Consider the following 12,733-nt stretch of genomic DNA (forward strand, 5'->3'; position numbering starts at 1 on the left):
CAGTTGAAGATTGCCACCTGTTCTGAAGCAGTCAAAGACTGAGACACTCTGAGCCACCTGTGCTGAAGCAGGGATATCCTGAAAACATGACCTGTTGGTGACCCTCGGACTGGCATTTGCCACCCCTGTGCTAAGCTGTATGAATGTTTGGGTGCTGTATACAATTAGGGGTGGTGGTCACTAACGGGAGCATGAATTAAATAAGGGAATTTATACAAAGGACTATTTATTGAGAATGTAAAGACTTTTGGTAACTTGCTGATTTTTAAAAAACAAACCACATAAGAGGTGTTTATTCCATACTTGGAGGCTTTCATTTCCCTTTTGTTAAGGGAATTACCGAATAAGTTGCATCAACTTGTAAACCCAGAGAAACAAAAAAGTAAGAATTTTTGAGACTGGTAAAAGTAGTTGATTCAAATTCTTTTAAACTGCATGTGAATTTAATGGGTCTGGGAAAAGTAAACAGAAGGGATTATATTGTGCAAAGCTTTGTGTGAACAAATGTAATACATATATATATATATAAAATAAAATTGTCACAGTGCAAATCTAATGGCTCAAGTACTTTGTTCTATGTTTATTATGTTATAAATATATACTGTATATGTTTGTGTGTCACACTGCTATGTAAAGATGCTCATAAGTGTTTCTTTCTCGCACATATATAAGTGACCGGAAGTTCTCAAACCAGATGTCCTATCTCCTGTGTCCAGAAAAAAGGGACCCCTTTATTTTTCGTCCTATCTTGCAGAAAAATCAAAATGTTCATTACATTTTTAGCAATTATAAATAATAATAAATTATAATATTCTTTGGAAATGGTGACGGCGTGATGACCTCAAAGTACAAAGTAAAAAAATAAATGGTGTTTAGCACAGAAGATAAGCGTGTTATGAAGTGCCCGAGACAGAACAAGAATTATGGTTGCTAGGAGCACTGAAAACTAATTCAGGAGTGGGAGCAGCTGGATCAACGCATTGTCTGTATATGTATGTATATATGTGTATATGTATATATATATATTCGCCATTAATGTACATAGCGCTTCACAGCAGTAATGCATGTTGAAAACGAGAGGTAACTCTCAATGTATTACTTCCTGGAAAAATATTTTATAAATAATGTGACATTTATATAAATAACAATACAAATAACAATGGGAATAAGCGCTTCAGACACAAAAGTAGGCATTAGGAAAAGGAGCCCCTGCCCCGATGGGCTTAACATCTAATAGATTTGTAAGCTCTGCGTTATCGGTTTGTGCAAGCAGACTGGTGCTCTCGTCTTCGGCGCGTTTCAGCACAAGAAATGTTTTAACTCACCCTTTGAACCATACTTTACAGCAAGGGTGCACAAAGTTTTTCCCTCTGCGCCCCCCTGCCAGTTCTCCCCGTCTCCTCCCCTCCCCCCCCCCCCCCCCCTCTCTTACTTTGTCTCCGGTGTTTCTGTGGCCTCATCGCCAAGGGCCTTACAGGGGCTTCACGCGCCCCCGGCATTTAATTTAAATGCCTTCAGGAAGAGTGTCGGGCCCCTGTAACCGCCGCACCCCCTCCAGAATATGTTGTGCACCCCTGCTTTTCCGTAATCTCAGTGCTTCAGATTAGATTACAACAGTTGAACACATTTACAAGCTATGAAGGTAAAACTCCTATTTCTCGTTTAATGAACGCGTACCTCCAGCAGTGTCAGAGCACAAAAACCGAATATCAGCTCATGAAGCAAATAGGTGAGTGAAAGCAGGTAGCAGTCTGTAGACTGATAATAGCAATGTCCGGTACATATAAAAATAGATGCGGGGAGAGGGGAGACAACCCATGTTAAGCAAGGTATTATAAGCGGGGTACTTACAGAGAGGTTGGAATCAAAAATGCATTCAATGATTACTTTGTGGGGTGTGCCACTAACTTATTAGCGAAACGCAGCCCAAACCACAAATCTGAGTCTCATCCTGGGAGTACCCACATAGTCCCACCCCCTCCTAACACTGCCCACAAATTTCAATTTGGCCCAGTATCTGAAGAGGAGATTATACAAGCGCTCCTCAAACTAAAACTAAGCAGCCAATGTGGACCTGACTTAATACAATCTAGGTTCCTACGACTTGGTGCCCCAGCCATTGCCAAACCAATTGCGTCCATAGTCAACTCTATGCTGTCTGCAGGCCGTATCCCTAAGACCTGGAAAACTGCCAGAGTTGTCCCAATCTTCAAAAGTGGGGACAAAAACACTGTCTCAAACTACAGGCCAATCTCACTTCTCCCAATTCTATCCAAAGTCATGGAAAAATGTGTCCACTCCCAATTAAGCGATTTCTATACCAAGACAAATTTCCCTAGCCAATTCCAATCTGGGTTTTGTCCCAAACACTCCACCGTAACTACCCTGCTAAAAGTTTGCAATGAAATCCAGTGTGGAATGGAACGGGGACAACTCACTGGTTCAGTATTCCTAGATTTTGCAAAGGCTTTTGACACAGTTGATCATGCTATCCTGCTCAACAAACTCCAGAGCTCTGGAATAGGGAAGCATGCTTTAAACTGGTTTCAGTCCTACCTATCAGGAAGATCCCAACATGTGTCCATCTCAGGCTCTAACTCCAACCCCCTGGATATCATCTGTGTTGTCCAGCAAGGCTCTGTTCTGGGGACCCTACTCTTCTCAGTGTTCATCAATGATCTTCCCATAGCTTTTCAGGAAGCCTCAATACACATGTATGCAGATGACACAATCCTATATGCACACAGCCATAGCCTCTCTGACCTTCAACACATACTTCAGTCTGACTTTTTGAGACTCGAAAACTGGATTTCCCAAAACAAAGTGTTTTTAAACACTGACAAGACTGTAACAATGGTATTTGGGACCAAGTCTAAATTTGTAAAGCTTCCAGTGACTGAGCTCCTGATTAGAACCAACGCTAACACCACCCTAACTCCTGTCACTAGTTTTAAATACCTGGGCTTATGGTTTGACTCCCACTTAACATTCGGGATGCACATTGATACCCTGACAACCAAGACCTATGCCAAACTAGGGGTACTTTACTGGAACAAATCCTCCCTAAGTCTCCTGGTCAGAAAGCGTATTGCACAGCAGATGCTAATGCCAATTATTGACTATGGAGTCATAGTATATGGCTTGGCACCTCAAACCCACCTTAGCAAACTTGACACCCTCTACAATTCAATTTGTCGTTTTGTTCTCCAATGCAACTACAACACACATCACTGCGAAATGCTCAAAGAACTAGATTGGTCATCACTCGAGTCTAGGTGCAAAGTTCACCTTTCCTGTCTTGCCTTTAAATTCTTCATGGGCAAGCTACCCAGCTATCTGAACAAGCTCCTCACCCCTACCACATGCAGCACCTATCACCTGAGATCAGGCTCCAAAACACTGTTCATGGTCCCAAGGCTCAACAAAGTATCCGGCCGTTCCTCCTTCTCCTACCGTGCACCCCAAAACTGGAACAACCTACCAGAGAGACTCACATCCAGCACCAGTTTAAGTTCTTTCAAATCTAAGGCTGTCTCACACTTTAATCTGGTCTGTAACTGTTTCATACGCTCATAATATATATTTTCTTTAACTGTGCACGCAATGTCTTGTATATAATGTATACCCTGTTCATTTATGTAACTGTACTTGTAACCATGTATTATTTTGTTTTACTCTGTGCCCAGAACATACTTGAAAATGAGAGGTAACTCTCAATGTATTACTTCCTGGTAAAATATTTTATAAATAAATAAATCCCACCAGGCTGTGTGACCCACTATGAGGCTCCACCTTACCCCCGTCTCCTTCCAAATGATGTGGTGTAGAGCCGCGCGCTCACGAGGTGTCGCCACTAATCCATTCCTCCCGCAACACCCTTAGAGCCGGTGGTGTCCTCCGATCCAGGCAGTAACAAGCAAACATTGATCCATTGGACGACCGCTGGCTGTAGAACAAAGTTGGCGAACTCACCAGAGATGAAGGTTAAAAAAAAGTCTTTAATGGAAACGATATAAAATTAATAAAACTCCCACGCGTTTCACGCCCACTATGGCGCTTTGTCAAGGACAAAGCGCCATAGTGGGCGTGGTAGGAGTTTTGTTGATTTTATGTCGTTTCCATTAAAGACTTTTTTTTTTTTTAACCATCTCTGGTGAGTTCCCCAACTTTGTTCTACAGCCAGCGGTCGTCCAATCGATCAATGTTTGCTTCTACCTCTAGCAGTGTATCTGGTATTTGTTGATATACCGTAATACAGTGGCATCAATTTAGTAACGTCAGTTAATTGTCTATATTGTGCTTCTTGTATAGTGTTAATCTACATAACAGATCTACAATTGTGCACATTATCCTGGGGATTGAGCGTTTTAAATATATTACGAAAGGGGTCCCTTTTTTCCTGAATACCTATTTTCCCAAATAACTATATATTTTATAGGGTGGGTGTTAGATGTGTGCAGAGGTACATATACTGGAGACCGATTTGGGTGAAATGATATCTTGGCTTTATTGAGCCTGTTCCTTTATCCAGGCAAAACATACAAAGAGAACAAAATAACAAACCCCTATCCCTTTGTAAGGGTTTACTTCCCCAGACCCTATCTGCAGGGCTGGCGGGATATTCCCATTACCAGCCTATCACCCCAAAGTCTCAGGGGGTACCTTAAGCAGGTGGCCCTCCATGTCAGTCTCTGGCAGGTTCCTGGGTGCTCTGTGTCCAGGAAATATAGGTCTCTGGATGTCTGGATCTCAGCACAGCCTTTGTGCTCAAGACAGTGTCTGTGTGCAGGCTTCTCTGCTCTCCTTCTGTCAGCCCCAATGTGAGCTAAGGAATCTCTCTCCTCTGTCTCACAGGAGGCTTTTTACAGAGCTCTCATTAGTCCAGGTGGAGACTAGTTAATTGAGTGGCTGCAATTAACTCTCTCTCTGCTGGATTCTCAGAGCTCTGAGGCTGCTTTATTTAAACAGGGATAAGTCCCTGTTACTGGGTTTCTGAATAGCTTAAATTATATTTTGCTCACCTTACTGTAGTGGATGATTTAATGGGTTACATGGAGTGGATAGGATGCAGTTAAGCATAAAATGTAATAGAATTTATAAAGTTCCTTTTAAAAATAAATGTACAAGCTTAAACTTCCATTGTTTAAAGACGAGGTGTGCAGGGCCTTTTATTTTTCTTCTCACACAAATCGCCTTTAAGCAAAAACTCCAAGTGTGCTGGACTTCAATTTTGAATCTATACTGCATTTCTAATGCATGACACCTTGGGTCTGAATCTTTAGGAGGGCCTAGCTGCAGCATCGGCTGATTCTCCCCATCTCTCTCCCTCCTGTCACGTTCCTTTAATATCTTACAATGTCCCCTATTCTTTCCGCCTCTCTCGTTCTCCAGCCTTCTTACTTTCTCCTCGCCCCCCAACTGACTTCCTCCCGTTCTTTCTCCGTCTTCTTTCTGTGTAAACTTTATAGCTATCGGACTCCTTATCTGCCACCAGGCTATGTGCATTGTGACGTGCCAGATACACACCAGGTACAACAACCCAGTGGCTGGCTTGCTTGAGAAATTTTAATAACTAACGTTCCTAGCAGCACCCGCTTTGGAGTGTTTGAGAGGATCCAAACCATGACAGTCACCTTCTTTTGATACATAAAGTAATCGATCCAAGTTTGGTTGTTCTAGGTGTTATAGTATGGGCGTGCGTAATGACACACACACACACTCACACTCTGACATATATAGTAGACTAGCTGATATACCCGGCGTTGCCCGGGATGTAAATCCGTAATAGGTAGTATTATTTATAAATGGTGGAACAATAGGTGACTATTTGTTGGAAAGGTTGGATAATAATGTTGAAAAGAAAGATGGAAGAAAATGTAATACGATGTTGTATAAAAATGGTTTATTGTAAACACACCACAGTACAATGTATATTTTGGTGACATAAGTGATGTGAAAATGTGAGGCGTGTGAGGCGGCGGGTGTGAGCGTGTGTGAGGCGGCAGGTGGGTGTTCAGTACGGGTGGCGCGTGAGTAGCGAGTGCTGGCTGTGGGTCGGGGTCCTGCTAGGGTGTGAGGCGGCGGGTGTGTGGCGAGTGCGGGTGACAGCTGGTCAGTGATATTGTTGCGTAGGGGCAGGATGCGGCAGGTGTGTGTCGAGTGTGTGGGGTGGGTAAGAGGCGGCGGGTGTGTGTCGAGTGTGGCGGGTGTCTGTTGAGTGCGTGCGGCGGCTGTGTGGCGCAGGGGTGTGAGCGGTGGGCGGGTGAAAGGCAGAAGTGCGGGTGGACGAAAGGCGTTGAAGGAGGGGAGGTGAGGTCGGAGGGGTGGTGAGGGGGGGCGGAGGGAAGGTGAAGGGGGGCGGAGGGGAGGTGGTGAAGGGGGGGTGGAGGGGAGGTGAAGGGGGGTGGAGGGGATGTGAGGTGAAGGGGGGTGAGGGGAGGTGAAGGGGGGTGAGGGGAGGTGAAGGGGGGTGAAGGGGGGTGAAGGGAGGTGAAGGGGGGTGAAGGGGGGTGAAGGGGGGTGGGGTGAAGGGGGGTGAGGGGAGGTGAAGGGGGGTGGGGTGAAGGGGGGTGAGGTGGGGTGAAGGGGGGTGGGGTGAAGGGGGGTGAGGTGGGGTGAAGGGGGGTGGGGTGAAGGGGGGTGAGGGGAGGTGAAGGCCGCTCACTCACCCGTCCGGCCGCTCACTCACCCGTCCGGCCGCTCACTCACCCGTCCGGCAGCTCCCACGTGGATCTGAGGCGGGAGGCAGCGTGTTGTGGCCGCTCCCCCGCTGTGTCCCGGGCGCGCGCTCGCTCCGCTCCCCCGCTGACTGTAGCGGCGCCGGGGGTGGGGGGTGGAGGGGAAATGAGTGAGGGGGGGTGAGGGGAGGTGAAGGCCGCTCCCTCACCCATCCGGCCGCTCCCTCACCCGTCCGGCCGCTCCCTCACCCGTCCGGCAGCTCCCACGTGGATCTGAGGCGAGTGGCAGCGTGTTGTGGCCGCTCCCCCGCTGTGTCCCGGGCGCACGCTCGCTCCGCTCCCCCGCTGACTGTAGCGGCGCCGGGGGTGGGGGGTGGAGGGGAGGTGAAGGCCGCTCCCTCACCCATCCGGCCGCTCCCTCACCCGTCCGGCCGCTCCCTCACCCGTCCGGCAGCTCCCACGTGGATCTGAGGCGAGTGGCAGCGTGTTGTGGCCGCTCCCCCGCTGTGTCCCGGGCGCACGCTCGCTCCGCTCCCCCGCTGACTGTAGTGGCGCCGGGGGTGGGGGTGGAGGGGAAGTGAGTGAGGGAAGGTGAAGGGGGGTGAGGGGAGGTGAAGGCCGCTCACTCACCCGTCCGGCCGCTCCCTCACCTGTCTGGCAGCTCCCTCACCCATCCGGCAGCTCCCACGTGGATCTGAGGCGGGAGGCAGCGTGTTGTGGCCGCTCCCCCGCTGTGTCCCGGGCGCTCGCTCCGCTCCCCCGCTGACTGTAGCGGTACCGGGGGGGAGGGGGGGTGTGAAAGCGCGGGAAACAGGGAGAGGCGGAGCCTCCGGGACCGGCAGGTAAGAGAGCGGGAGATGTGCTGCTAACACTGTGAGCCCCGCTAATGTATGTAACACCCCCCCCCCCTAGTGTGTGTGTGTGTGTGTCTCCTTCACTCCGCCTCAGGCCAATGAGAGGTGTGCCGGGGCGGGCGGGCCAAGGGAGCAATCTCATTGGCCTGGCCCAAGGTCCAATGAGATTGCCGCTAGGGACACGGGGAGGGACACAGGGAGACACATACAGACACGGACACATAGGACACTTTCAGAAATATATAGTAAGATTACACCATACAAAAAAAATGATATGAAGGCACTCCCTATATAGTAAATGAGAAGAAATGTAACTTATAAATTGGGTGCAGGTAGGACAATCCATGTTCACCAAAACCGGATCAAGATAAAATAGAGGAAAGCAGCAATCCACAGCACTCCAGCGTAGAAAAAATAGAAAATATTTAGATCAAAGAAAGTACAAAAACCAATAGCGATGTTTCAGATCGCACAGGGTCCTTTTTCAAGCTCCTAATGCTGTGCTAAGACGATTGCTTATTTATAGGAGAAAGGAGACTCAGTTTTGTGCCAAAAGACGGTGTTGTGCCATGGTCTGAAGCGTATGGTTTCCAGAAGTGCCCTTGATCAGAATGTAAATTGTCTATTGGCCCATAATCACATCTGGGAGCTGTGGAGTTTCGTCCGCCATCTTGGTACTGGGCTTTGTACTGTCTTATCGGTGATTCATTGTTAGTCGCGCATTGACACTAGTGAGGCTGAGAACGCCATACCTATGTAGGGTATTGCCCCTACTTGGCAAAAAATGTAAGGCTGTAGAATAGTAGATAGCCACCTGAATGAGTAAGGTTACTCATAATCCAAGAACTATCAATCTATAATCATCGACTCATGTTTGGGAATAATCGAGACACCCATCTCAGAAATCCTTCATACCAGGAAATCATGCAAATGTTACACATTAAAAAAATAATCAAAATAAATAATAAAATAGCATACACTAAATGTATACCAAGGCATATTGATCTCATCAAAAATTGCATAATTGGACATATTAAAAACTGATATCCAGATAACATTCTACAGGATAAGATCAGAGGTAACTATATTGAATCCATGAATCATAAAATGTGTTAAATATTATAGGGGAAAAAACATTTGATGAGAAAATTTCAAATCGTATTATATCCTATTAATGATCAGTGGGTATAGCAAATGTTACAGTAATGCCACTGAGCACTTCCAATACCGAGCGTATAGTCATTGAGTCTGATAATTGTGTACTGAGTAAGAGGATACCCCCCCCCCCCAAGAGCCTCATAATACAGTATAGCTTAAATAAAATTGAATAGAGAAGGAGACAAGTCCAATATAAACGCCAGAGGTCATATGAGTAGATACCAGTAACTGAGGAATTGTCTGAACCGTCAAACTGAGCAATCCAGTGTCACGGTAGCTTATGACAAGATATAATGAACACCAAATATCTGGGTTGAACTGAACGAGGCTTAGATATAATAAAATATATTTATTCCTTAAAAAAGGTGAACACAGCAATATAGTACAATTAACAGGCAAGAAGGTAACACTTACTTAGGGTTGGGGGATGGAGATGTATCAGCTAGCAATTCTCCAGCAATCCGGTGACATTCCAGGTGGAATCAGAAGCACAACTAAAAACTTTAGGGTTGACACAGTTTATATACCTGTGTAACCCTATTCTTAACATTGAATACAGACTATTGGTGAACAATTATCTGTATCCAATCCCTAACGTGGAGACACAGATTAACCCATGCCCCCCAGCTAATTAGCCCATGTGTACTGGGACTCTATGGGTAGCCCCATAATTAAATCAGGGGCAACGACCAGTCTACCAAATGAAGTATCTGCATTGTTTGTAGGTGTAAACATAACACTTACAAACCACTCCAGTTTGATGATTCTCCACCCTCAGGTAACAATTAGAGTGGCAGAGTCTGCTGATTAGTACTTGGTCGGTTGATTAGTACTTAGTGTAAACAGTCAGGCAGTTAACTTTTGATCACAGTGCTTAGGCTCAATCAGCCGGCTGCACTTCATGACCTATTAGCATAGCAGATGGAGTCTGCATTGTCAGAGCAGATCCAAAATACCATACATATACACTTTAATATATACACAAATTAATAAGTTCCATTCGGTGGGCTCAGTGGGTCGAAATTTGCCAGTTTTTAATGCCTACAGTGACTCCACACATTGGCCAAATATCAACTCTCTGCGACCTCCAGAACTGGAGATACAGAAATGCACTTTAAAACATTAAAATACAGGATTATAATGGAACAGGGGAACATACATTTTCCTGACATGGTGTAAGCCACATTCCTGGACCGCAGTTAACCCCTTGCCTCCCTGGTGAGGTCAGGGGGTGGCCATATGGGGTGCAACCCCTTTAATACCGGGCCAACCACCCTCTCCCTCTACACCCAGCAGCGGTCAGAAGGAAATACCGATCAACCAGCGGCGAGACGAGCGGGATGATTAGGAGGTAGATCAATAAGAACATATACCGGAGGGGAAATGCACATGTGTGTTGGGCAACCTTTAAAGTCCTTTCACATATTCATATCACCCTTTATATACTATCACAGAATGAAACGGGACCAGTCCTTCATAGAGGAAAGCCGAGACGTTGGGCCAATAAAATACATTTTCTGCAAATATTTGGGCCGGACATATCGCAAGAAGAAATGACTATCGTTGGACAAAAATGCTACTAGACTGGATGACGTGGAGAAGATAGGCTGTAACCGCAATACCTGGGGGGTCTTTGGGACGGCCTATACCCAGCAGTGGGAAGCGCGGGCTGGGGATGATTCAGTTGCACTCCCTTTTTCCTTGTATCTGCATGTAGTGTATTTGTTGATGTGACAGTTTGGTAAATGTTCGCTTCTTTAACTTTTGTACTTCTTAATGCATTTGAAATGTATGTATGTATCTTTGATACCAAAATAAGGTGATTTAATGCGGATATGGGGTTTCTCACACTCACAATTGTTTGTAATTATCCTGCCTCTCTGACAATGCTCTTATCCACACTCCCCTCCCCCCACCACCCACAGCATCCCCTTCCCCCTCCATGCTGTTCCTTGTCACTGTTTTATTATTATTCCAATGTCTTCAAACACTTTCTCACCCCACCTTATCAACATCTCTGTTTTTTGTCTGCTTGTTTTAGCCATAGATTCCTTTGTAAACCAGTATTGCTGACCCGAGGAAGAGAGAATTCTATAAAGCTTGTCCTATGACACATTGTTAGTCCAAATAAAAAAGGTATCACCTAATACTGAAGAACTCATTTATTCTGCACTGTGTACATATACACATATATATATGCTACATTGGGGAAACCAGCCAAAAACTACAAGGAAGAATGAATATGCACAGACACTCTATACTCCATCACGAAGAAGGAAGATACTGCTCACCTGTGGGACATCACTTCTCACAACCAGATCATTCCATAAATGATCTAAAAATCAAAATCCTCAATGGAATGTTTAAACACACCCAAGAACGGAAAACATTTGAACTCAGAATGATAAGACTCTTTGACACCAAAACCAAAGGACTTAATGCGGACATGGGTTTTCTCACACCCTATCAAAATTGTTTGTAATTATCCTGCTTGCCTCTATTTTTATCCACTTTCTCTCCCCCCCAGCATCCCTTCCCCTCCCCACCTTTCTTTGACACTGTCCCCTGGCTTCAAACACATTTAACACCCTACCTTATCTACAGTAAATATCTGTTGTTTTTTCCCCCCTCTCCCTACACTGTTTTAGCCATTGAATCCTTTGTATATCAGTATTGCTGACCTGAAGAAGAGAGGATAACTCTCGAAAGCTTGTCCTATGACATAAATTGTTAGTCAAATAAAAAAGGTATCACCTAATACTGAAGAACTCATTTATTCTGCAATATATATATTATATATATATAAAATATATTATTATTACTACATGTATTTGGGGTGTGGGGGACTCAGGCAGCTCTGGTTGCAGTTCCTCTGCTCTCCGCCATGTGGCGATCTCGCCCTCTTGTGTCCCAGCAGTAAGTGTCCTGCCGGCCGGTGGCTGCTGCAACTCCCGAGGCCTGTGTCGGGCCTCCTCCACTCTCCCGAGGCCTGTGTCCGGCCTCCTCCTCCCTCCCGAGGCCTGTGTCCGGCCTCCTCCTCCACCCTCCCGGGGCCTGTGTCCGGCCTCCTCCTCCTCCACCACCCTCCCGGGGCCTGTGTCCGGCCTCCTCCTCCACCACCCTCCCGGGGCCTGTGTCCGGCCTCCTCCTCCACCACCCTCCCGGGGCCTGTGTCCGGCCTCCTCCTCCACCACCCTCCCGGGGCCTGTGTCCGGCCTCCTCCTCCACCACCCTCCCGGGGCCTGTGTCCGGCCTCCTCTTCCACCTTCCCGGGGCCTGTGTCCGGCCTCCTCCCCCCTCCCGGGGCTGTGTCCTCCCCCCTCCGGGGCCTGTGTCCGGCCTCCTCCTCCCTCCCGGGGCCTGTGTCCGGCCTCCTCCCCCCTCCCGGGGCCCGTGCCCGGCCTCCCCCTCGGGTCCCGTGTCCGGCCTCCCCCCGGTGTCCGGCCTCCTCCGGTGTCCGGCCTCCCCTCACTGGGGACATGGCCGCTAAGAAGACGGGCTCCCGCCTGGAGCTGGAGATTGAGCGCTGCCGCTCTGACTGCCAGTGGGAGCGGATCTCCGAGCTCGTCAAGCAGCTGTCAGCCAAGCTCATCTCCAATGGTACGGGGGGAGCCGGCAGGACAGGCCCCGGATCCGTGTGCGGCCTACTGGGGCCGCGGGCTGTCCTGAGTGGGGAGGCAAGCTGGAAGGAGCCGATATGTAAACAAGATCAAGGAGAAATGAATGCCCCCTGGGACAGGGCAGGGACAATAGGGGATCCCCCCAGTGACAGGGCAGGGGCATTAGGGGATCCCCCCAGTGACAGGGCAGGGACATTAGGGGATCCCCCCAGTGACGGCAGGGACATTAGGGGATCCCACTGTGACAGGGCAGGGACATTAGGGGATCCCACTGTGACAGGGCAGGGGCATTAGGGGATCCCACTGTGACAGGGCAGGGGCATTAGGGGCTCCCACTGTAACAGGGCAGGGTCATTAGGGGCTCCCACTGTGACAGGGCAGGGACATTAGGGGATACCACTGTGACAGGGCAGGGACATTAGGG

The 12,733-nt window shown here is 47.8% G+C and overlaps 1 protein-coding gene across 5 annotated transcripts in view; it reads left to right on the forward strand.

Annotated features, from left to right (window-relative positions):
- The first annotated feature begins 11,575 nt into the window (after window positions 1-11,575).
- TTC7B (tetratricopeptide repeat domain 7B) overlaps window positions 11,576-12,733 on the forward strand; it is a 132,177-nt gene continuing 131,019 nt past the window's right edge. For 2 of the 5 annotated variants that reach the window (XM_075614550.1, XM_075614552.1), the window contains exon 1: window positions 11,576-12,289. In XM_075614550.1, the coding sequence (XP_075470665.1) occupies window positions 12,169-12,289 (121 nt within the window). In that variant the 5' untranslated portion in view covers window positions 11,576-12,168. The remainder of the gene's footprint in view (window positions 12,290-12,733) is intronic. The other 3 variants (XM_075614554.1, XM_075614551.1, XM_075614555.1) reach the window with 2 other exon arrangements.

The sequence above is a fragment of the Ascaphus truei genome, chromosome 9 (genome assembly GCF_040206685.1).
Source record: "Ascaphus truei isolate aAscTru1 chromosome 9, aAscTru1.hap1, whole genome shotgun sequence".
NCBI lineage: Eukaryota > Metazoa > Chordata > Amphibia > Anura > Ascaphidae > Ascaphus > Ascaphus truei.